Source organism: Thermobia domestica, chromosome 9, assembly GCF_964235325.1.
Source record: "Thermobia domestica chromosome 9, izTheDome1.hap1.1, whole genome shotgun sequence".
Classification (NCBI taxonomy): Eukaryota; Metazoa; Arthropoda; class Insecta; order Zygentoma; family Lepismatidae; genus Thermobia; species Thermobia domestica.
In genome coordinates this window covers 67,646,488-67,673,330 of record NC_137462.1, presented here as the reverse complement: position 1 = coordinate 67,673,330, position 26,843 = coordinate 67,646,488, and the positions used below count along the sequence as shown (strand labels likewise).

Here is a 26,843-nt window from a genome sequence, read left to right as displayed (position 1 = left end):
TCTGTCTAGGGCAATTCTTTTTCATATTATGTATATGTCTTTTTCATTACGCCACACCATCTTTTTGAGAAGTTTCTAAACATATCTTGTCTTCATATTCTACGAATTATTATTTCTGTTCACCGATCATCATTTCTTCTTGCAATATGTTCGGTGTACTGCTGTTTCACTGCCTTTAGTTTGACGATAGTACTTGTCATTCCTTTCATCTACTTAATCTGTGTATTACTTCCTATCTTTGTGGGTTATGACTAGCATACGCTCTTCAAGCTTCACTACGTAGTCATATTTTGTTAGTGTTGTCATCTCTCCAATTCATATAAACTAACAGAATAAATTAATTGAACAATTTCAGCTTTTCCGATTCATAAATACATTGGCATTTTACTTTTAAATACCAAGATGTACCTTCTGAATGCACCCTGGTTTATTTTTTCCCGTCACTTGCAATACAAAATAATATTTTGCCGCTGATAGATATAAGTATTCATTTCCTTTAATTCCATATTTTAAACTTACAAATTATATTCTTATCGAAGTTTTTGAACATCACTTTTAACTTTTCCATATTCACTTTTATACACACAAGAATTTGCAATTTAGGTAAATCTTTTCCTGCCGTTTAAGCGATAAAATTGTATTTATTTTACCGATGTGACTTTTATCAATGACCGTCACCTTCTCTATACACTGAATCGCTCTTTTTGACCATCCCATTACTTTGAGATTAACAACAGAAAACGTGAACTGAATATATGTTCCTATCTTTGCAGTAGAGATGAAAAAAATCAGTAAAACAGGTGGACAGTTGTCAATAAAAATCGTTCTGGGAAAATGAAAGTTCTTCATCTATCAACAGGATAATCTTCATTACCAATTTTGACATTTCGTTTGGAGGAACCTCTGCTTTACTTAACTGTTTTGCGAAGGAAAATATAAAACAAATATCCCCTTATTTTACGTTTACTATATCAATGCGAAATTTCATTTACTTTGGTCAACTTTTTCCTGTGCTCATAGCGTAGATTTTCAAACGTTTGTGCGGGATCTTTTGCCTACAGGAACAGTCTTTCCACAGAAAATAAAAGAATATATTTGTTTATTTTATGTGTACTGTTCCTGTATATAATTTCTTAACAATCCTGCGTATGCTTAATGTATTTCTGAATTACCTTTATTGCCAATTTTGACATTGCGTGGTTATGAGTTTAGAGGGGTCTCTGCCCTGCTCCACTGTTAAGGAAAATATGAATCACGAATTCTTTTATTTTACATCTACTGTAAATGTGCACAATTTCATTTGAATCAATATACTTCTTCATGCGCTATAAGCGTCGACTTTCAAACTTTTGCACGGAGACTTACGCCCGCAAGAACAATTTTTCAGCAGTTTTTCTTTTAAAAGGCATTCGCTTCTTTCATGCATAGCATCTACAAACCAAATTTGGTCGAGAACCTTTTGAATCATTAAGATGATTATTTTGCAAGTATAAAAGGTATTCAGAAATTTATAATTGCTTTCTAGTCTTGAGCGAATAAAAATTAGTCCTATATTACAAATGTTAAAGTAGAGATAGAAAACATATAATATGGAATGTAGATTGTTTTCGATTAAGATTTACTGTACGCATAAGGTAACTTCTAAGTGCATAGTTCTGTTGATACTGAAATCAACTGTTTAACATTTAGTTTCTGACAATTTGATTTCTGCTTTAAAACGTTGCCATATATAGTTATTATATTAATACTTTTCCTATTATTAACAGAGAAATAGAGAAAATATTCAATATATTATGTATAATAAGCTTTTAAGTAACTCAAAAAAGTACTAAATATTTTAATATTGTTAGATAATTTGATTCATAAAATATTTTATCATTTTTCTTTGATTGTTTCATTCCATAGGTCTTCCTGAAAACTTACATTCCAATTCTGATGTTTTATTGATTGAAGATTTGAAGAAAAATTTCAAGAAGTTTTCGGCTGTTAGAGGATTACAATTTGGAGTTGGTTATGGAGAATGTTTTGGTCTTTTAGGAGTCAATGGCGCTGGTAAAACAACAACATTTCGAATGCTCACAGGAGACTTAGATCCAACTTCAGGAAATGCATATCTTACACAATGGGACTTAATTAATAACAAACAACAGGTTAGAAGTATATCCAACACGTAAATGCAATCTGAAAGTTGCTACCTCTTGAAGTTCGATTCCCGGTGGGTGCACCTAGTTGCACTTAGTCGAAAAAGTGTAAAAAGCTTTTTCAGGCCAGTCATCCTAAATGAGATTTTCCTGCGATCTCCTCATTCATACCAGGCAAATGCCGGAATGGTATCTACTATATAGGTCCCAGGCCGCTTCCTTCCTTCCCCAATCCTTTCTTCCTTCCCTTTCCCCGGATACCGGGCTCGATTCCCGGTGGGGGTACAGTTGAACGACCAAAGTGGTTCGAATTCCACTATGATCAGTAGATCCATGTCTCCTTTAACCTAGCAGGCATAAGCGTGGGACGTTAAACTAAATAAAACCAAACTTTCCCCGGATAATGTGCTCGCCGACGGACGTCATCCCTCATACGTGACGGGTTAAATGACCATAGATGCCGAAAGTCCAGAAACGTAAATTCTAAATCCTAAATCCTACCTCTTGAAGGTCAAGTGATTAATGTTTGTGTGGTGCCGAGTTCGATCACCGGTAGCTGCTTGCCTCGGATACAAACTTAAATAATAGTTTTGATCTCACTTTGATCAATTAGATGCCGTTTCATATTTTCTTGGGATCTGAAAGGGGATGTTAAACTCATCAATCAATCAATTTGAAAGCCTTTTGGATTAAGAGCTAAAAACTCCGGTCTAGAAAACTAGAAGTAATGGCGTTGGAAGTCGATAAGTGAACCACGCATTCATTAATGAAACTCATTCGTGAAATATGGGGCTCCTGAATTTAGTGTTTTATTTCTTTCTTCAACAAATACTAGTTGATAAATAAAATTAGTTGAAATAGATTTTAAAATACTAAAGAAGAGCTTTTATCAGCAAGTATAGATAAAAGTATATTTACACCACACAAGGGGCCGTAGTGGCTCAGTGTAGAGAGCTTACCTCTAGTGTGTGAGATCTCTGGTTCGATTACAACTCGCATTAAGTGAGTTGTATGGTGGACGAATACCGCATTCGTGGGTTTTCTTGGGGTTCTCTTGTTTTCTCTTATTGTCTTCATTCCAGCATTTCGTTCATTATCGTCATTGCCTTAGTCTCGGAGTATAAACACGGAACATTAAACTAAAAACAAATCAAGAAGGAGAATTATACCACATGATTGACAAAAATGTATATTCTCTCGGAGTAAGTTCATTCAGTTTATACATTTTTTAATGAATTATTTTCGTTATTTATTATTATTTTGAAACGGAATTCTATCTTTGCCTGGCTGAGATCTCGCCTCCCAAAATCCCGCCTGCCCAAAATCTCGCGTGACCAATACATTGCGGTCCAAAATTTCGTCTCATCCAAAACTTCGCTGTCCAAAAATTTTGCCTGACCAAAACATTACGGGACGTAATCTTACCTAAGAAAGAGTCCCGTCGGTACGAAACTTCACCACAATGATTTCTTCAATATAGAATGTATTAAATATCGCTATATCTATACACTTGAAAGGTAACACATAGATAATTATATTACAAGTGGATTATGCGTCGACTTTTTATTTATACTTTCCAAGATTTACATTTGATTGCTATTTAATCAACACTTGACATGTTTTAGTTATGTCATGTGATTTAGAAGTTCACTGGTGCATAACTTGAGAATTCAAACTCTGCACTTCGTAACATTTCACACGCTAACAAAGAGATGCAAGTCTACTACCATGCCAAGTTTGATTCCGATAGGATGAGTTTGGTATCTGGATTTTTATTTTGGAATACATGACTCAAAATTTTACCACCCATAACTTGGAAACTGTAAACCTGCACAACATAATATTTCATTCTTTTACATAGCAGGTCAAGTTCTACCATCATATCAACTTCGGTCCTGTTCGAATGAGTTTGGTTGAACTTGTACAATATATAGTATTCTTAATTTTTCATTAAAAAATGAAGGACGAAACTAGGTTCGATGGATAAGATTTCTCATTATTTGGACTTATTTTATGATTATATATCCATTCATTCTGAAATCGTCAAATTTTTACGCTTCTACTGTCTAAAGTAAACATTTCTGACCCCATACCACTGAGTCATTCTTCTTTTTCTCACTATTTTATTATTATTATTATCTTTATCTCAGAAACTCATCGAATAAATTATTATGGGAAGAGTTTGTCCGCGAAATTTCATCCCGTGAAGTTTTGGTGAAGCGAAATTTTGAGCGGTGAGATTTAGGACGCGCAAGATTCTGGCTAGGTGAGAGTTTTTAAGTGGCGAGATTTTGGCCAGGTAAAGTTTTAGACGTGCGCGATTTTGGGTGGCGTGGAGTCAGCCGCCAGACTTAGACCATATAGCATAATCAATACTCCAATGATTTCAAATGGATTGTAAGACTGACTTTGGTGCAGGATTCTATTCACACTTGGAAAGCATAATTTTTAGTGTTAACCCTAAATTCTGAGTCAATCTGAAAACTTCTTGAAGTAAGAGAGAAGAATACCGTTTACCTACTTAAGTATCACTTGGTAGGACACATCCCTTTATTGCCTATAGTGCCTTAGAATTAAGCTCAAATTTTGGTTTTAGCAAGTTATCGTTAATTTATAAAATGAGTAATTTTAAAACATTAAAGAATGAAGAGTGATATATTAGAATATAGTGAATAATTAACAAGGTCAGGGAAAAAACACTACGGTGAACAAATATTTAAAGAGAAGTGTAGTAAATAATAAAGATAAGAACTATAAGATAGCACTAACAGTGTGACTTTCATTTACAGTTCTTGGAACAAATAGGATACTGCCCTCAAACTGATGCCTTCATAGAAGCTCTTCCAGGAAGAGAGATGTTAAGATTGTTTGCTTCTCTGAGAGGTGTTCCAGAGAGTGATGTTGAACAAGAAGTCAACAAATGGATTGATGCAGTAGGTATGAACATCTTATTTTTGTTTTGCTGTAGTATAAATCGTGGTCCTTGCTTTGGAGTTGTATTAAATATTTCCCCAAGAGAATTGAAGTTCTTGATATTACAGAAATTTAGTATTGATCCTGTGTATTGACATATTTTATAGTACATGATCTTTCCATGTCTGAGTAAGAATTGGAAATTGGTTCAATACACATAAGTTTAATACTTTACATTATATGTTTTAACAGTGCTTTAATTAGGGATTGAATTTTTATTAAAAGTTGCGTTGCTCGTATTGGCAAGTCTAACTAATTTTGTCGTTCTAGTTCCTTCCTATTGGACGCATACTAAGTTATAAACTTTGGTGAAACAACTTTTGATTTTTTGCTTTTGAGTGCATTGATTATACATACATGATGTTGAAATCGTTATTTTAGAGTCCTGTTGAGATTGGCTTTCAGCTATTCCTGAGCTACGCTTGTGCATTCGTAATTTGGTCCCCTTTCCAGAGATTCCCATTTTTCATTATCGCCCAATTCCAATCTTCCCAAAGATTGTTCTCTTTAACCTAACCTGTTTTATCCTGGTCTAACATTTCCTTGCAACCAAACATTTCGTGTCTGTTATGGGCAATATCGATAATTGAGATTTGTTCAGGCACATTTTCTGACATAATTAATAGATGGCACAAACTTGAAAGAAAGTAATAGATTGTCCATTGAGTACAAAGAGATATTTTTAACAATCTTTGACCCTCTTTGATGCACAGTTACCGTCAGTGGCAGATTTACGCCTGCGTGGAAGGGGCTGAGATCCTCCAAAATGTTACAATTTCTATAGAAAACGAATTAAACGTTACTCATAATCTTCAAGCCCCGCCCCCTAATATTTTGGGATTTCTAAACACGAACTATTCCTAAGAGAAGCTCATACAAAAATATTTTTCTAAATCTGTTGCTGGTTACCTTTGTGCCCGTCCCCTTTTCTCCCTTATACTCAGATATTAGAATCTCTAATACTCAGATTATAATTACTGTGTACTTTTCCGCTTTTTCTTCAGCGCGAGTTTTCTTAAATATTGCCAGAAATGTTTCCTTTCGTTTGGTAATTTTATCTTTACGAACAGTCAAATGCTAGAAAATGATTGAAAGTTTGCGACAGTTAAATTGTTAGAAAGAATCCCTTGTCACAAAACGTAACAAATTGAAAACCTTTCTCATGTTCTGTAGCGTTACACAATTAATGGACTGTCCTAATAGTATCTAATGCCGAAATTTCTAATACACTGCATGCATTCTATTTTCATAGGAAAGGTAAGGCTACATGCAATGCTCTTGTGTTCATGGCGATGTGTTGAATTGGAAATGAAACGGTTAGCAGAAGTCTGACAAATACGTCATTTTGAATGTAATTATTTCAAAAATGTACTTTATGCAAAAATGCACTTTAAAAACTCTCTGCTATGTATGTCAAAGGCCCTTTTGTGCCTGGATACCCAGTAGCGATTTCTTAAAAAATGCACTGGTGTGAAACTATGGTAGACTTCAAAACTATATGAATTCAATTTTCAAACTTGATATAGTACATCCATAACTAGTGGTTACAATAGAGAAATAAGATCAAAGATAGAACCGGTTCCTTTGAGCTGAATCTGTAACAACAAATCGCTCGCTATCTCTTGAATCCTATCTCTACTTGTAAAACCACAAGTATAATTGATATTTATCACTTCTGGTTGCAATAAAAAAAGAATACAATTAGAGATAAAACATATTCTTGCTACTGAATCCACATCAAAAATCTACTTGTCACTAACTAGTTTCGTTTTATTCATTATGTGATCAGTGTTGTAACCGAATAAACGTAATTTTTGCACTTTCATTTTCAGCAGATAGATAAAAACCGAGGCAAAACTCATTCTCTAGGCGCTGAATCTGTGTCAAAAATTGTTTTCTGATATTCCTTACTCTTTTTGATCTATGGAAATAATACTGGAACCGGAAGTACTAGTAAATTCCAGTCACTTTTAGAATTGGTAGAATGTTGCGAATGGGATGGCATGTTCTCTTAAGACGCCGAATCAATAGCTGAAATTTTCTGGTTGCTATCCATTATCGTTTTTGTTGTATATCGATCAATCTTAAAACGGGAAACATTGGATTTCTACCACTTGCAATTTGAATAAAGAGGATTAACGGAAGATTTAATACCTATTCTTCGTACGCTCAAGCGATTAAAAAAAAATACTTTTCTGATATTTCTTACCAGTTTTATTCTAATCAATACTGGAACCGGTGGAACCGGAAGCACTAATAAATTTCAAGCATTTCCGGTTTTCGTAGTGTGTTTCAGGTGGTGATGGTATGTTTTCTTGAGACGCTGGATCGATTGCAAAAAAAAAAAAAAAAAAAAAAAAAAAAAAAAAAGAAAGAGAAGAAAAAGTTAGTCATTATATATTACCGTTTCTGTTCTATAGCGATGTAGCTCCTACGTTCGAACCGGAAATGGTTTATTTCTAGCACTGTTGATTTGAATAAAGGGTAAACGGAAGGGAGATGGAATCTATTCCTACACTTTTTTGTACTAAAGTGTACATAATTAATTCAGTATGAGAGTTTTCAGGTAAATTACGGAGTTCTATTATATACTTAGGTTAGGTAGATACATCGTGTTCTAAAACTCGTTTTCGTGCTCAACGGCAGGAGCGGATTTAGGGTGGAGCCAATGGAGCCCAGGCTCCGAGGTCCCCAGCCTCAGGGTGCCCCCAAAAATCCCCCTCTTTAATACTAAAATATAGCAATCAACTTATTATGTTATAGGCTTCAGATCTTTTTTTTTTTTTTTTTTTTTTTTTTTGCGTTCGCTACGCTCGCGGTATCGCTAGAGTTAAGTCTTCTTCCATCAGCGTCTTCACGATATTTATTTTGTGAAGGAGTGAGCTATTTTGGGCCTCTATTACAAACCAAATTATTAACTTGTGGTGACAATTCCTTTGAAATATCTCTGTCATTTCAATGTCGTTTAATGACATAATAGAATCATTTGCAGAGCAAAAACGTACGAAGGAAACTTCTCTAACAATGTAGCCTTGTACACCTTTACCTATTTGTATATGATTTTTCTCATTTTAATTTATTAGTGTTTTTACAGGAACTGTTGGCATTTGGCTTGTATTTGTCATTTGTGTGTTACACTGCAGTATTTGAGCATTTACCTATTAACAATGAATGCAATTAAAATAATTATTGTAAACTTAGAGCACATTAAAATGTTACAGCATAGTTCTTGGTGTTTCGATAAGTCTATGAGGCTGTGGAAGGCAGCAAAGAAAATTTATGCGCTGGCATTATCTGTAACATAGGGCTCCCTTGAAATAGTCAGCTCCAGGATCCCAAAAGGCTTAATCCGCCCCTAGTCAACGGGATGGGGAGGTAAAAGGAAGACAAAATATAATATGACATTATTTAACCTCCGGGACTTGTTTCGGCAGTAGATCTCAGTAAAAATATGAATATGTGGCAACGTCGCAAGGCAGATGGTAAAACAAATGTTTAATTGCAAGAGACAGTCATGGCTCGGTGTGAAATAGGAGTAAGTGCTTGACTATCAACCAGACGATCAGTGTTCAAACCAGATTTTTGGACTTTTCTTGTTATATTATTTCCATGCAATCTCACATTTTGTGGTGTGGATACTGTTTGTCATCAGCAGTCACTACGTTTTAATGTACTAATCTCACGACAAAAAACATGGTTCACGCGCACTAGAGGTGAGCCGCCTTTTACGCAAGGAACTAGCATACCATCCATATGTTTATAAATTGTTTGCGTGTTGTAGAATATTACTACCGTATGCCCACTTGTTTCACAAATTAAATACGTTTAGACATGCGAGTGCACTATTTCTGTTTATTATTCATACTTTGTTTCATTGTTTGCTTTCGCATTCACCTTAAAAAATATTTGCACAATCAAGAAAGGAAACCGAAGCCGAAAATTGGTTTTGAAAACCGAAAACCGAAAATCGATTTTGAAAACCTAAACCGAAAATCTTTTAAAAACTGAAACCTAAAACCAGTTTTTAAATCCAAAACCGAAAATTGGTTTTGAAAATTGTAAAAGGATAATCCATTTTGAGAACAGAAAATCGATTTTTTGAAATTTCAACTTCTTCGAAAATCGATTTTCAGTTTTCCCAAAAATTGATTTGGACACCACTATTATGTACCAGATCAAATTCCGTCATCAACAATCAATCAATGCTGTTGATGTTAGCAACGGGTATAGTCGCTGGAAAGTGAAGGTAAATCGTAACAAAATATTAGACCAATATAATTAGACAAAAAATGATTCAAATCCGGAACTTTGTAGCAACGAACTGAAAATTGGCAGAAATGTTCAGAATGTTGTCCTAAATAGCATACTCAGTCCGAAAAAAATCCTGCTGGGGAAACCGAAATGTGACCACATCAAATGGCCTTATTCCTTAAATTTTAAAATGTATCTTCTCGATACTTCAATAAAAGAATATTTAAAAACTTCGTTTTGAGACTGAAGGAAAGGTAATTCTTTTAAGGAAACATGTAAGTGCATTCACCAAATCAGATGCAATTCATAATAATAATAATAATGATAAAACGCTAATGCTCGAGCTTCCTTTATTTGTCGATGTATATAGCTTTTATGTCGATGGTAAACTAAACGAAACAATCCACCGTCACTACATGAAAACTGTTGCAATCCAGTCCGTTAACTCAACATTTGATTTATCTTTATTCCTACTTACATCAACCACAGGGAAGGAACATTTCTACTGAATTTTTCACCGACTCAGTAGTAGAATATTGTGCATTTATTTCCAAAGCATTGGGGATCGAAGCTGATAGATGGTCATTACAAACCTATTCCAAATGAAGATTAGCTCATATCTGAAATTGTCTTGAACATAATTTCTTCTGATAGTGTGTCTATTGCGAACAAAATTGCGAGTGCCAAAGAAGTGGCTTCAACTACTTGATGATGTGAGGCTATTGTGGTTGTCACAGTTAAGATAGCTGTTCACACATGCTAGTCGAGAATGATAACAGAGAGGAACTTAACTATAAGTAGGGATATGAGAGAAACCGATGAAGATGTGATAATATACATTTTCTGCCTAGCATAAATCGATACAGTGAACAAGTTATATTATCTCAAATACGTTGGTTTTTTATATGAATTTCATTTTATTTGATTTCACAATTATTGTTTGTAGTCTTCATGGTTGAAAGTTAACTTGTTTCATCCAGTACTTGGTAATCAAATAAATATGACCATTAATGCAATACTAACGTAAGAAACTACCATGCATTGCACCGAACTGATTTCGTGTAAGCGAACGCTTGTGGAGATGGCCCGGTGTCATGGCTGGTACGAAGTCTGGACTTAACACAATGTGACTTCAAAAATTGGGAGTCATATGAAAAATTTCTTATACTACACAATTGTAGTAACCAGTGGTGCTATTCAGCCGGATCGCAAAAACCGGTTGTTAAAATATTTCGAGTTCGCAGAACCATTTGTTATACCCCAGACTTAAATACATACACACACACACACACACACACACACACACACACACACACACACACACACACACACACACACACACACACACACACACACACACACACACACACACACATACACACACATGTACAGTGTCAGTCCTTAAAGTAGTAGGACTGATTTTTTCTTTTCTTTTTACAGACTGACGGCAGTTACTCCACCTGTTGTTGGTTGAGGTGGGTCTAAGGAAAGACAGAAAGCAGCGCCAGTCGGCTACCAGCCATAGCAGAGTAAAGATCGCTCGTCATCATAACCTCTGCGAGTGACCCTCGTCACGCTGTGTCATGGCCAATCTTTTGGAACGGCGTTACGCCATCAAATTTTGCGTGAAGCTCGTTAGAAATGGGAAAGAGACTCATGAAATGATCAAGACGGCGTACGGTGATAATGCCATTGGAAGATCGAGTGTGTTTGAGTCGCACAAGCTGTTTAGGGAGGGGAGAGAAGTTGAAGACGCTGCACGGTCAGGACGACCTTCGAGCTCCAAAACGAAGGAAAATGTTGCAAGAGTGAAGAATTTGCTGGACAGTGACCGAAGATTAACTGTTCGCATGATTGCCGATGAACTTGACATTGCTAAAACCCAAGTTCACGAAGTTGTGCACGAACAATTGCAAATGAGGAAAATTTGTGAAAAGTTGGTGCCGCGAGTGCTGACAGGCGAGCAAAAGGACGTTCGCAAACGGATCTGCCAGGACCTTCTCGAAGAAGTAAGTGAAAATCCAAACTTGTTAGACAATTTAATGACTGGGGACGAGACGTGGACGTTTGAGTATGACCCTGCGACCAAACGTCAAAGCCCGGAATGGCACACCCGAAATTCCCCACGCCCCGAAAAGGCGCGCATGACGAAATCAAAAGTGAAAGGCATGCTCATTTGCTTTTTCGATTCACAAGGAGTGATCCACAGGGAATTTGTTCCACACGGACAGACTCTCAATGCAGTTTTTTATCTCCAGGTTCTGGAACGGCTGAGGAAACGCAACGTCTGCGTCCGCCCAGCCATCGCCAACTTCTGGCAACTGCATCATGACAATGCGCCGAGCCACACAGTCTTCCGAGTGGTGGCGTATCTGGCCCAACATAACATTGCAACCTTGCTTCAGCCACCCTACAGTCCCGACCTTGCCCCACCAGACTTTTTCCTGTTCCCCCGCCTCAAAACCACCCTGAAAGAGCATTATCACGGCTCGGTGGAAGCATTACAACAGGCCGTGACGAGGCAGCTGAACAGCATTCCAGTTTCCGCCTTCAAGGAAGCGTATGAAAACTGGAAATCCCGCTGGCAGCGGTGTGTGGATATAGGAGGATCATATTTCGAAGAATATTAAGCGTAAGTGTTATTTCTGTCAATATCTTATTTTTAATTGACTCAGTCCTACTACTTTCAGGACTGACCCTATGATGTAGCCAAGAGTGAAAAAAAGAAGCCAAACAAATTTGTGACAACACGTCTGTACCTTCCTCGCTCGCTTGTGTTGTTATGAGAAGTAGCATCATTGAATTCTTTCAATTCAATGAGCAGACAGAAATTTGAATATGTATTCCGGGATTTTGTCCCGGATACTGGGATCTGTGAGTGTAATGATTGTGATACGTATCTAATACTTATTACGAATGCTACCTGTTTTTGAATGACTCCGTTGTATTCATTAGTTCTGGAGATATGTGCCTCCGTAGCAATGTGTAAAAAATAAAGTGGCATTTTCATCGGTATCTCAATCGATTGCTGGTCATGACCCACACTATCATTCCTCAAAATAGGGCAATTTCTTCGTGATAAAACCTACACATACACACACACACAATCACTCTTGGCCCCACATCAATCACTGGCACATGCAAGGAGCATCAGAATCTTAATTCTGTGTCATTTGTGATTAATCTGATACTTATTCACACTTCCAGAATAAAATTTGGATTTTTTTAAATATAAAGATTCAAATGCTTATGCTGCGCACCCTGTGCCCTCCGAGTCCGGTGTCACCAAAATAACATTCTATATTTCAAAAACGCGTACCTTTTTATTAAGATAACAAATTATTTTACATTAATTTGACAAGAAATAATGGTTTCTCGGATGTCCCTACTAAAATATTTATGGCTAATTTTTTATGTGATTTTTTGGAAGGGGGCTGTAGCCCCATGTTAATCACTGGCACATGCAAAAAAACATCGGGATATTAATTCTGCGAAATTTATGATTAATCTGATGCTCACTGGCATTTCCAGAATAAAATTTGGAATTTTTATAAACATCCATCATTTTATGTTTCGCCCCCTGTGCCCCCTAAGACGGTGCGGTACCAAAGTAGCATCCCATATTAAAAGACGCATACCTTTTTAGCACAATAACACCACATTTAACTTAACTGATTTTAAAAAAAGTTTCTTCCGGTATGTTCCTGGTAAGGATAGTTATGGTGAATTTTTAATATTATTTTTGGAAGGGAGGCTGTAGCTCCATATCAGTCACTGACACATGCAAGGAGCATCGGAATATTAATTCTGTGTCATTTGTGATTAATACCCATTCACACTTCCAGAATAAAATTTGGAATTTTTATAAACATCCATCATTTTATGTTTCGCCCCCTGTGCCCCCCTAAGGCGGTGCGTTATCAAAATAACATTCCAGATTTGAAAAACGCATACTCTTTTGATACGATGACGCCTAATTTTACATTAATTTAAAAAAATACCTTTTTCTCGTATGTCCCTACTAAGGATATTTATGGTGATGTTTTTTATTTTTGAAAGGGGGCTATAGCCCCATATAAGTCACTGGCACATGCAAGGAGCATTAGAATATTAATTCTGCGACAGAGGTGAAAAATCTGACGCTCACTGGCATTTCCGGAACAAAATTTTGAATTTTGATAAAGTTCCATCATCGAGTGCTTCGCCCCCTGTGCCCTCCTAAGGCGGTGCGTTATCAAAATAACATTCCAGATTTGAAAAACGCATACTCTTTTGATACAATGACGCCTAATTTTACATTAATTTAAAAAAATACCTTCTTCTCGTATGTCCCTACTAAGGATATTTATGGTGATTTTTTTTAATTTTGAAAGGGGGCTGTAGCCCCATTATCAGTCACTCTTACATGTAAGGACATTGGAGTATTAATTCTGTGACATTTGTGATTAATCTCACGCTTACTGGCATTCCGAAAATAAATTTTGGGATTTTGGTAACATATCACCCACCACCCTTTTACGCCCCTTGCCCCCCAAAAGGGGGACCTTCGCAAAATAATGTTTGAGACATCTTTAATAGCTTTGTGAATGAAATACAACTCATTTGCTCCAAAATCTTTACGAATAATTATTGGAGAAAAGTGCTTCTAAAACTTAACATTGAATCTCCCATAAGGAAAATGAACTTTCGTGTTTACACCCCTAAAAGGGGGACTAAACAGCAATTTTCTCTTATTAATTCGAAAAATTCAGATATTTCTCAATAAGAGTGCCAAATTTTATATTAATAGTGTATAAACTTCATCTTCTCCCAGAGCTGTAGAAAATAACACGAATTATGGAACAGTCTGTATATATATATCAGGGCCGGATCCAGGACAACACTGATGTATAGAACGGAGGAAAGTTTTAAAGAAAGTCGCAAGTGTTATGCAGGGGAAAAAATGTTCTCTCCTCCTGGCTTCTGTTTTCTTTCGTACTTGACAAATGTTATATTGTTTTGCTTGATGAATCCTTTTCCTTCGACCTTTAGAAAAACCACTTAAACTATTGCTTTTGCAAAGCTCTACTTTCTTCTACACCCCAAACGGAAACATGATGGCAGAAAGTTTAAGAAAGTGTTGCTATTTTCACTGCAACATTCTCATTTTAGATAATGTATATTTACAACGAAGGACGGGGTGCACGTGCACCTTTGCACCCCTATAAATCCTGCCCTGATATACGTAGGGGTTAGGCAAAAAATCTAAAAACACTTCATGCATGATACGTAAGTTTGGCTCTCCACTGTACAACACGTGTGTCGGTTGCCGATCGTTTTTCTGTTTTCAATGTGTTATGTGGACCTTCCTCTCCCGTCAGTAGTAACCAGTTTACCTGTGAGTTTCGTGATGTGAAAGTGGTGCGGTAAAATGGGCAACCTGACAGACTTCCAAAGAGGCATGATCGTTGGTGCCCGTCTGATTGGAGCTTCAGTAGCAACAGTGGCAAACATTGTGGGGGTATCGAAAGGCACTGTATCCAATGTTCCGAGGGCATACACAATTCATGGCAAACTTCGTCTGCAAAGCACAACAGTGGTCGAAAGACAATCTTGTCAGATAGGGACCGGAGGACATTAAAACGAATTCTGGCAGCTAACGAGAAGACCACTACAATGAAAATTACGTCTAAACTCAATTCCGGTCTACAGAACCCGGTTTAATCGAAAACAGTGCGACGAGAACTTCATAAAATGAAAATTCATGGCAGGGCCGCTATCGCCAAACCCCTGATCACAGCAGTAAATGCGATGAGGCGTATCCAGTGGTGCAACGACCACAAGGCGTGGGCTCATGAGCAGTGAAAACACGTAATGTGGTCCGATGAATCGACCTTCACCTTGTTTCCAACAACCAGTCGTGCTTACGTATGGAGAACACCGTCGCAGGTCTATGATACAGTCTGTCTGCTCCCAACTGTAAATTTTGGGGGTGGTTCTGTTACAGTATGGACAGTGATATCGTGGTTTTCTGTAAGTCCCATCATAGCTCTGCATGGAATGATGAATGCTAAGGGGTATGAGGCCATTTTGGGGGACCAGGTTCTACCCATGGCCCAAATATTGTTCCCTGATGATGATATCTACCAAGATGATTTGGCACCCTGTCGCGCTGCAAAAACGGTGAAATCATGGTTTGAGGAACATGACCAGGAGCTATCACACCTCGCCTGTGTCCCACAATCACCAGATCTGAACATCATTGAGCCACTGTGGTCTGAGTTAGAAAAGCGTGTTCGGTCTCATTACCCTCCACCAGCATCCATTAAGGAACTGGAGCATGTTTTGAAGGAACAATGGTACAAAATTTAACACACCATGATTCAAGAGCTGTATACGTCCATTCCACGTCGGATCAAAGCTGTTTTGAACGCAAAAGAAGGCCCCACACCATACTAGGTATGATTTTCACACTTTTGCAAACGTTTTAGATTTTTGTCCAACCCCTATATATATATATATATATATATATATATATATATATATATATATATATATAGTGACGGATCCAAGGGGGGGGGCTATAACCATGACGCTCACAAGGGAACATCTTATATTGATAGTAGCGTTGCCCAATCAAACAAAGTGCAATTGATAGAGGAGTGAAGAAAAGTGAGAAATCCAAAGTTTTACGGGCCGACACCCAAAAACACAAGAGATACAGAGGAAAGAAGAATCTAGAATGATGTGAAAATAGTAATGCAAAAGATACACTGACACAGAAAGAACTTCGAAATGATTAAAGTAATCAAAATGACATTTATACAACAGTATAGTAAGCAAACATTGTACTCACAGACATGCTCAATAACATCATATGCAATGCAGTGTTGCGAACTTAGCACAAATTGGAGTTTTGTTAAATGGCACGGAACACAAATTATAACAAGTAGAAAATCTAATTATTAGTAGAATCATACCTGTGAAGTCATGATGTACAATGTTGCCAACATTTGAAGATAGGCCTGTATGAATTCCTACAGGAATCTCTCGATGCAGAAGAGTACGTGAAGTACCAACATACTGCGGAACGCTTTATCAACAGCAACACTGAAAAATTGACTACCAATAATGTGTGAGGTAATACAATAACACGTGCATCAGAAAAGTGAGCCTGCTAATCAATCCAAGAGCATGCATCATTTCAGTTTTGTGTGCTGTGTTTGATACTATTCTAATTTTCCACTTGGGCAAACCTGCTTTGACACTGTGCTTCGTCCCTTATTATCGTACTTCAGTGATTATATTCTTGTTTGTGTCTCATATTTTGGTTTTAACTAGTTTGAATCGTGTACTGTATGTTCTCTTCTACATATGATTCATATAGGAATTCATATAGGCCTATCTTCAAACGTTGAAAACATTGTACATCATGACTTTACAGATATGATTCTACTCATAATTAGGTTTTCTACATGTTATAATTTGTGTTTCATGCCATTTAACAAAACTTCATTTTGTGCTCAGTTGGCAATACTGCATTGCATATGATGTTATTAAGCATGTCTGTGAGTACAATGTTTGCTTACTATACTGTTGTGTAAATGTGATTACTTTAATCATTTCGAAGTTCTTTCTGTATCAGTGTATCTTTTCATTGCTATCTTCACATCATTGTAGATTCTTCTTTCCTCTGTATCTCCTGTGTTTTTGGGTGTTGGCCCGTAAAACTTCGGATTTCTCACTTTTCTTCACTCCTCTATCGATTGCACATTGTTTGTTTGGACAACGCTACTATCAATATAAGATGTTCCCTTGTCAGGTATACAGTGGATAAAATGGGCTTCAATCCTGCTTTACACTGGATAAAGCGGCAAATCATGGTTTAACTTCTGCCTTGATCATATCCTGGATCCGCCACTATATATATATATATTGACAACCCAGTCACTCTGTGCCTATTTTGGGGATGCTAATTGAGTGATACTGAGCGCCTTCCACTCACCATCTAGAATGAATGGGAATGATCTCATATACATGTGCGAGAGGTTAACTAAACTTACCAATACCAATCGGGGATTAATTCTGGTAATAAAACATTTACTTCAATCATTCAATAACTATTATATTTCTCTTAGATAAAAGTTGTGAATGTAAGTGTTGTGATGTGATTACGGATAATCAGAACCTTTGCCAGTCGAGTATCGCCTATCGAGCATTGAGCATTTGAGCCCTGAATAGGAGTAACACATACCTTATCTCTTCAGATGACGCTCGCTGATGACCTAGGTGTTGTATCTAGTATCGCCAAGTTGATACTTCTTATGAATGGTTGCTGTAGATGAGCATTGAGTATGGTTTACTCCCAAATGCTAAAGGCGAATCGACGATCTCCGTAGATGGAATATTGGATTCTAAGTTGACTGTCGGTTGACTGTCAGTTGACTGTCTTGCTCTCTGTCGCTCCAACTGATCACTTTGACTGATCACTCAAAGACTGCTCTTGTCTGCCAAGACTGATCTTTTCTGCCTCGAAGACTGCTCGAAGACTGATCCCGAAGACCTCCCGTCTCCTGGTTTTGTTCAACTTGGTCCTTCTAGAATTTTCTCCTGTCGTCTGCTGGACAGCACGTGTGACCTCCTTTCACTTGGAAGAACGAATTCTTTCCTTGTGTCAAGACTCAAAAACTGCAACTCTCGACACACTCCGATTTCCCGATTCTAAGCAATTTCCTCATATCCGTGAATGTGTGAAATGTTCACAAAAGCTTACAATCTCTCTTTTCATAATTTACAGAATTTAGCCTATGTAGGAATTGACGCATTGCATGCATTGTCTTCCTGCATTGGCAGACTCTCAATGAAACATTTTATTTACATAATTTCGCTGACCATTAAATAATAACTTTTCCTCAGCTTGCATTAAACTCAACTCGTAACCATTATTCACCTCCACCTAATTATTTTCATAAAACGCGATCTTCGCAAAATAAATAAACATTGATTGATAAAATAAATTATTATACATAATCTTTTGATTTAAAAACGGATGCTGCCACAATATATATATATATATATATATATATATATATATATATATATATATATATATATATATATATATATAGGTGTCCAAAACTTAAGCATAATGTATAATGCAAGAAGTTGTACGTAAAGTCCATGAAGGCAATCGCGAGCACAGAACTTGTGGTGGATGGAATGTATTGCTTGTGAGGAGCATTGAACCGGATGTGGTAAACGTCCGCCTGGCATCCTATGGGAAGAAAGCGAACACTAGTGCTTGGATTCAAAATAGGTGCATTTCGTGTGTGCAGTAAGTGGAGTGTTGTAGTGAGTGGAGGGTACTGCTAAGTTGAATGTGGCAATAGATTAATGGAATATGGCACATTGGATGCATATACCAAAGGCCGGATCATCGGGCGCTTGATAAAAGGTGACACACAGACAGCAGTAATACGATCCATCAATATGCTACAAAGAGTCGTGTCTAGGTTGTGGAAACCATTTATCGACAGTGAAGGACATCCACGAGGGACAATTCCATAACAGGACCGATACTTGTCCGTAACTGTGCGTCAGAACTCGACCATGTCTGCAAGAGAACTGCCAACGGAGCTTGCAGCCGCCTCAGGCCATACTTTGTACTGGAGACTTAGTGTCAGTAGTCTGTATGACCGACGACAAGCAACATGCGTTACACTGACTCAGACACACAAAAGTACCCGTTTCCAGTGGTGTCGATAACATCACCAGTGGACCCCCCAACGAAGAGGGCCACGTACTGTTCACAGATGAGTGCAGATACAGTTCCAAAGCGATTCCCATCGCACTCTGATTTGGCACGAACCGGGAACTCGTTTACATCAAAAGAACATCGTGGAAAGGCATCAGTATGGTGGTAGTGAAATACTGGTTTGGGCAGGCATTATAATGAATGGTCGTACTGATCAGCACATCTTCGAGGCTGGCCTATGTAACGCGATCTCCACCCATTATTCGCACAGGTGATTGAATGGAGCCGTCGTTAGGTAGAACAAATGTACCCTTCGGGCACATCCACGCTTATACGAATAGCAGGTTCCGAAATGAATACTTAAAGCACAAACAATTTTTAAATAAATATATAGTAATCCTGAGTTCTAAATAACGTGAAAAATTATTAGAACGAATACAGCTACTACTCATAAATATACTTAATAGTAAGATTAATCGGGTAAATAATATTCTTTGTTCTCATAATCAAATTTATAACAAAATCAGTAAAGAAATACATATAATGACTGCCGACAAAAAATTTCCATCCAAAGAGGCTACTTCAATAGACAAATATATCTTCAGTCATTAAGGACATAACATTAACTTACTAGAAAAATTACATATCATCTATAAGATTTTTTTTTTAAATATGAACAATTCTTAGTAAATTATATCAACTATTCTTTATAATTGATCAATAATTAACTCACCAACATTTTGAATACAATATTCCTCCTTGTTACATGAATACCATGGGCATGGAACTTCATATAGAACATGTACTAACACGATCAAATAGAAACACCAAACTTCTTTAATTTTAAATGTAGCACCAAACAACCAACACTTCTTTCACTATATACCGATCCTCAATCGTATTATTAGAATATAATAATATCTCGTATTAAAATTTCAATTTTTGGAACTTTGCCTTCAAGATATACAATAATAACTGGTTGCTTATTAATGAATCTTACCCATTTCGAACAAAATTCTAAACTCAGGATCGCTCAGACTTCTACCTTGGAATTCAACAGCTAAAGTGCTGTTGCCTACAAGCAGAAATTCAACGTGGGAAGATAGTTCACCTAAATTCCGCTGTTGGTGCTGTTATGATATGGAGCTAATTATACTTTTTTAAGACTTTAAATGAAAATATCGTTACACCTATCAACGGCCAGAGGTACAGAGACGAGGTTCTGCATGCCTATATGCGGCTTTTCAGGTGCGCACTTGGCCCACAGTTTCTGCTTATGCATGACAATGCCCGTCCCCGTCGAGCCAAACTGCTGGAAGAATGTCTAGGGACGGAAGACAAACAACATATTGAGTGTCCAGTGCGACCTCCTGACCTAAACCCGATTGAACATGAATGGGACGCATTAGGAAGATGTATTGGAACCCGCCAGCCGCCTCCAGTACACACCAGGAGCTCTGTACAGCTCTTCATGAGGAATGGAATTAGCTACCCCAAGAGCTCTTCCATAACCTGATCTTGAGCATGGAATGTCGTTGCCAGACATGTATGGCTGTTCGGGGATACCATATCCCATATTAACCTGTTTTCGATGCCGCCAGTGCTTCTCACATTGTTTTTGTCGTATAAGTATTTTGGTACAAAGTTTTGAGTTTGTGTTGTGTGACCCCTTCTGGCATGTTTTCCCACAAGTTTGGCCTGTTCCGTGTTAGTGTCGCCTTTAAGTTTGATATGTTGTTATGGTGGTTATATTTTGTGTGACTTCTTTAGGTTCTTCGTGCCCCATATACTCGAACAGTCATTATGCTTAAGTTTTGGACACCTATATATATATGGAGTGAGAGAGAGAACCGCTTGTTAAAAAAATACAATAGCACCACTGGTAGCAACCAAAGGAGAGTTGAGAGAGAGGATCTTCGCAGCCGCCCAGCACATAAAAGATGCGGTCTCAAAGCGAGTGACAGTGACTGAAGTATTTCGTAGGCTGCGTACTTAAACAATTAACTAAGCGAAGAAGTTGAAGTAAGTTTCGTAATTTGTGATTATATTATCGATTTATTTCATTAAACTTCATTACTTTGCAAATTTTTCATTTTTTTTTTTTTTACATTGACAACTTTCTAAAGCTCAGATGAATTTATGAATCAAATTCAAATTAGCTCTACAGCGCATTGTGTGTTGTTTTGTTATCAATGTCTTTCGAAAGTTGACAACATTTCTACCTTTGTGGAAAGCTTATGAAATGAGGTGGTCATTTTAGAAATTTGTACGCCAAGTGTCAACCAATTTTTTGAGTTATTCGCTTTCATATAAAGGAGTTCTAAAAATAATAATACCACGATTTATGATTTGAGGCCCATTCATATCGAACTATCTGGTGATTTTGAACATGTTTTCTTCTTACAACAGTATTTTATTCATCAATTATTAGAAAAGTATCCACTTAGTGGTCAGAGTGAAGAAGTTTATTCACAATTTCCAGATTTTGGTTGTAAGTCGGGAAATTAAAAAAAAAAAATCACAAATCTGCAAATTGGTCCGAAACCTCTGGTTTCCGACCCCCCGTTCATAGTATAAAATTTGTTCCAAATTTGTCGAATATAATATTTTCCAAGGAATAGGTCAAATTACCAGTCACCCTGTAGATCATTATATATATATATATATATATATATATATATATATATATATATATATATATATATATATGTATATATATATACAACAATGAGATGCATATCTAATTGTTTTAAATGATTAGTCCAAATACCAAACTTCATGTCTCTAACCTTAAGAGATTTCGAGATATGAGCAACTGATTACAGTATTATAATATGTTTCGATTTCGCAACAAATCTCGAGTAATTTCACAACAAATAATGGATTTAACTATATAGTAGGAGTTTTCTCTTTTTTTCATAACTAGGCTTGAAAAACTACGCTGACAGGGAATGTGGTTCGTATAACCTTGGAAATAGGCGAAAGCTAAGCACCGCCATGGCTTTAATTGGAGATCCACCAATTGTATTCCTTGATGAACCCACCAGTGGAGTGGATCCTGCTGCTAGAAGACGTTTATGGAGTATTCTTCAACACAGACAAAAGGCTGGGCAGTCAATTGTTCTCAGCTCACACAGGTAAGAATGAGTGGAAGATTGGTTCTTTTTTAAGCTCAGCTCAGTGAAGTAAATAATAAGCACCGGGATGACTTTAATTGAATACCTATGAATGGTGTTTCTTGATGAACCAATCAATGGAGTAGATCCTGCTCGCAGAAGACGTTTGTGGCATATTCTTCAACAGAAATAAAAGACTGGCAATCAATTGTTCTCACAAGTAACACTTCACATCGTTGCTGCCGGTCTGACGCTAAACTATACATTTTCGGAAAGCACTAGTCCTAAATAGGACAACTACACAGTGCGACGGTCAGACGTTGCCGCGTTCAGGACTTATGGAGCGTCAAACATTAACATGGGGTTTATGAGAGTTACAGGAAACGAAGAAGAACACAAGGTTTGTGACGTTTGAATCGACGTTGTCTGATTGAGCACTTGTTTGCGTAAGTTAAAGGGTACAATCAATGTGCAAATCGTCGAACAGAGCATGAGAGATGCAAAGAGTGCGCTCACAGTGTGCACACTTGACGAACGGTAGTTCGCCGCACGTGAAGCACACGTCACCTTCGTCGAGGGAGTCAAAGCAGTACTCGTGCGGAGAGATCCACATTCCCGGCTCCTCGTCCAGATAGCCAGCCTTGTGGAAAGCGTACCGGATCAGGTTCTTGAATCGGGGTGCGCTGAACTGGTAGAGTGAAAACGACTGTAGTGCCAGGAATCGATCGCGATGCCAGATATCCATGACACTGTCCATGGCCAGTGTGTCGGTCACAAAGCGTACAAAGGACTTGTACTGACGGAAGAAATGCACATCTAAAGGCTGAATCTTTCCAGTGCAACCACCAGGAATCAGTCTCTTGTGCAACGCAACGTCGGCAGGCTTCAGTGCGTTCGATAGATTGTCGTCCTTGTTCAGAGTCCACGAGTCCAATAGCAAAACGATCTTCTTCCGATCATCAGGCATGCTTGGCCAGAACACTTGCTCGTAGAAGTCCTTAAGGTCGTCCCTGTTCATGTTGGACGTTTTGCCAGCAAATGATTTGATGTTCGGTGGATCTGCAGGCTTGTTTCCCGGAAACTTTCCACTTGGTTCCGACACCAGTACATACATCGGCCGCAGAATCTCTCCGGCCATGGTGATCACGGGCATGATCATGTAGCTGTGGGTTGTTGCGCTCATGGATCCCACAACCGCTCGCACGACTGTTGTTCCTTTGGTACGGAGAGTGCGAGTACTCTGCAACAACTTCTTGAAGCTACTCTGATCTGCATTGGCAACCTGCGTTGGTGGGATGCTTTCGCTTGCAATGAGCTCGCGAGTCGCTAATACGAAAGCATCAGCCTGCTGCTGCAAGTCCAACTCTTTCAGTTGCCAGGTCCTGCCGACCCTGTGGGTGATTGCACGGTCCACGATGTTGTTGCGCTTCTTGAATCTGTACACCCACGACGGTGATGCCTTGAACTTGAGACTCTTGTTAGGGTCCAGTTCATTAGCTGTTTGCCTAGCCCAAATTCGCAACGTTCGATCGTGAATGATAGCAGTGTGCTGTTTCTCCGCGAACATGCCCCGAACTGCCTCATTGATCTCTGCCATCAGCGTCTTCTTGTCATCTTTGCCTTGTGTTGCCCCAAAGTGACGTAGCACGCCAATGTTCCGAATATACCTGAACTGATTCTGCAGAGTCGAGTGGGTAGCACGACCGGTCTTTGTGTTCCAAGGCCTACCTGTTTTTGGATTTACCGTCCAGTAGGCATAGGCTTTTGCCTTGTACTCGCGCCACTGCTCTGGTGTCATTTTGGAGTCTTCTGGAGGCTGATCCTGGAACTTCGGCTTCTTCACAGGAGAGGGCAGGTATTCTGACGCTGATGAGCCAGATGCGGAAGACGTATGAGACTGCTGCGATGACGAAGGCGTCTCTGCATCCTCCTGCTCTTGGTCTTCCTCGTCTCCAAAATCCATGTCTCCGTCCCCCTGGTCACCATCACTGTCACCGAAGCCGAGCGTACGAATCTCTTCAACGACTTCCATCCCGCTGGTCAAAAGAGACTTGATGTGTGCCACCATCCTTTGCTCTTCCAAATTTGGATTGCGCTCATTTGTCCCGATCTCGGCCACCAGAGCCCAAACGACCACTTTCGGATCCATCTTACAACGCATACCTAAAAAACACAAAAACAACACAAATGTTAGCACAGAGTACAAATGCAAGACGAATTAGCATGAAATAATACGACTGCTACAACACACATGTTAGCACAGAGTTCAAATGCAAGACGAATTAGCATGAAATAATACGACTGCTATGGTTACTCTCATAAACCCCATGTTAATGTTTGACGCTCCATAAGTCCTGAACGCGGCAACGTCTGACCGTCGCACTGTGTAGTTATCCTATTTAGGACTAGTGCTTTCCGAAAATGTATAGTTTAGCGTCAGACCGGCAGCAACGATGTGAAGTGTTACTTGTCAGCTCACACAAGTAACAATATCTCGGACATAATTTCTCCCAAATGCATTCCAGTGAGATTAGTTTGCGAAAAATAAAGATTTATCTAGTCCTCAACCACTTCACATTCTAAAACAGAGCTTTCACAATTTCAACTAAGTCATTAATTTTTAAGTCAGAGTTTAGGTATCCCCGAAATAAGGTTTTATACATACGCCTAAAATCAGTTTTTCCGAAGCTAATGTTTAATAAATCGTTTCCCCGCTCTTTAAACACCGAAATGGCGGAAAACTTTACAATCATTTTTACATCAAAATATAAGAGCTCAACAATGATGATTTTTAACAGTTGTTCCTAATGGATTTTCCCAAAGTAAAGACTAAGTAAATTACTTTCTAGTTCCTGAAGCTGGTTATCAGCAATCTTTATTAAATTCGTTAAAACATGCAAAAAGCCATATGTGAGCTCCCACCCCAAAATACTTCTCGCAGACGCCCTTAATTATTTCCTCTAACTCCTTTCGTGTATTGCTAAATTTGCGTTTTCATTGTTGACATTTCAACTTTAAGCAACATGAATGTTTGGGAAACCTACGTGAAATTATATGCAATGTTTCATCAAAATCAACTTTTAACAAAAGTTATCGGAGACCATATGTTTTAAAACCAGGCTATAATATTCACCCCCTCATTCTTAACTGCTTTCAATTTCTAAGTAATGGTAATGATAGGAAACCTCAAAGAAAATACACGCCATGTTACATTAAAAACCGAATAATTTTAACGAAACTTATTTTATTTTTTTAACAATTAAACTTCGAAGTTAGGGGTTAACCAAGATGGTAGAGACCTGCACGGGCCGAATTTTTCGGCCCGAGCCCAATCCAGTCCGAACGTACCTAGGCCCGGCCCAGCCCGGGCCCGAAAAGTTTTGGAGATTTTCGGCCCGAGCCCTGCCCGACCCGATAAGTTTTTAAAATTCTTGGCCCAAGCCCGGCCCGTGCCTGATAAATTTTTAATGTTTTTGGCCCGACCCGGGCCCGATAATTTTTTAAAAAAAATTAGCTCGAGCCCAAATCTTTCTCAAAATTTAGTACTAAATATGACCTAATCCTCAGAAACATTTTCTAAACTCTGGTTCACAACCTGACGCTTGCCTCCCAAATGGTACCATTGTTTCCTAGAACTTTGCTTGTCATCGACAGAACAAAAACTACATTCCCTGTAACAAAAATCTAACTTAATTGATTTTTAGCATAAAGTGAAGATGGCAATATAGTTTAGTGACAGGCAAAACATTCCCACCCCTTCTTGTTATATTTTGAGTTCAGTGAAGGTCAAGGTCAGAGCTTAATTTACCGCATGATACCTGCAATCCACTATAGTGAAAGTGGAGCCGCTAAGCAACACAAACTGTAAATAGCTATTGCATTCTTTGTAACATTTTTCACGGACACACTATTTCAACATTTGGTTTTATTCCAATTATCATTTAACGAAAGTCTATAATTATTAAATAATTGCAATTGATCGGCCCCGCCCGGCCCGACCTGGAGAGAAATCAGTGTCGGCCAGCCCAAGCCCGGCCCGGCCCAAAGAAATAATAGTGTTGGCCCCCCTAAGCCCGGCCCAGCCCAAAGAAATAGCAGAGTCGGCCGCCCAAGCCCGGCCTTCGGGCCTCGGGCTGGGCCAGGCACGTGCAGGTCTGTACAAGATGGTACTACCTATACCATTTGGCATATCTACCAATCTCTTTAACCTTTATACTAACATTTCTTTCTTAATTAACTTACAATATAATCTTTTACTTTAGATTTATGTATGCATAATTCCCCTCAAAGATATTTCTTTGCTCTACATAATAACTTACCATCTACAGACACAAGGTATCCATAACAATTTCCCATTTACATGTGACCGCAACATATACACTTTCTAACATTCAGTTTAATTCCAACAATTCTCCCTCTTTTTATTTGTTCACCAGAAACCCAACTCAGCTACAAGGGTACAACTACTCACAGGTTAGCTACAGACACCAACGTTGTAATCTGTTATCAATAAACCAAACGTCTTTCATCTTTCATTTCATATTCTATGGATACTCATATTTATCAAGCTTTATAACAACAACTAATTCTTTATTAACTTCAGAATGTCATTCAGTTACGATCATTCTA

The 26,843-nt window shown here is 38.2% G+C and overlaps 1 protein-coding gene across 1 annotated transcript in view; it reads left to right on the top strand.

Annotated features, from left to right (window-relative positions):
* LOC145660863 (phospholipid-transporting ATPase ABCA3-like) overlaps positions 1-26,843 on the top strand; it is a 118,794-nt gene that overhangs the window by 78,438 nt on the left and 13,513 nt on the right. Inside the window, exons 10-12 of the mRNA XM_081726290.1 lie at positions 1,906-2,150; positions 4,931-5,078; positions 22,025-22,235. Of these exons, the coding sequence (XP_081582416.1) occupies positions 1,906-2,150; positions 4,931-5,078; positions 22,025-22,235 (604 nt within the window). The remainder of the gene's footprint in view (positions 1-1,905; positions 2,151-4,930; positions 5,079-22,024; positions 22,236-26,843) is intronic.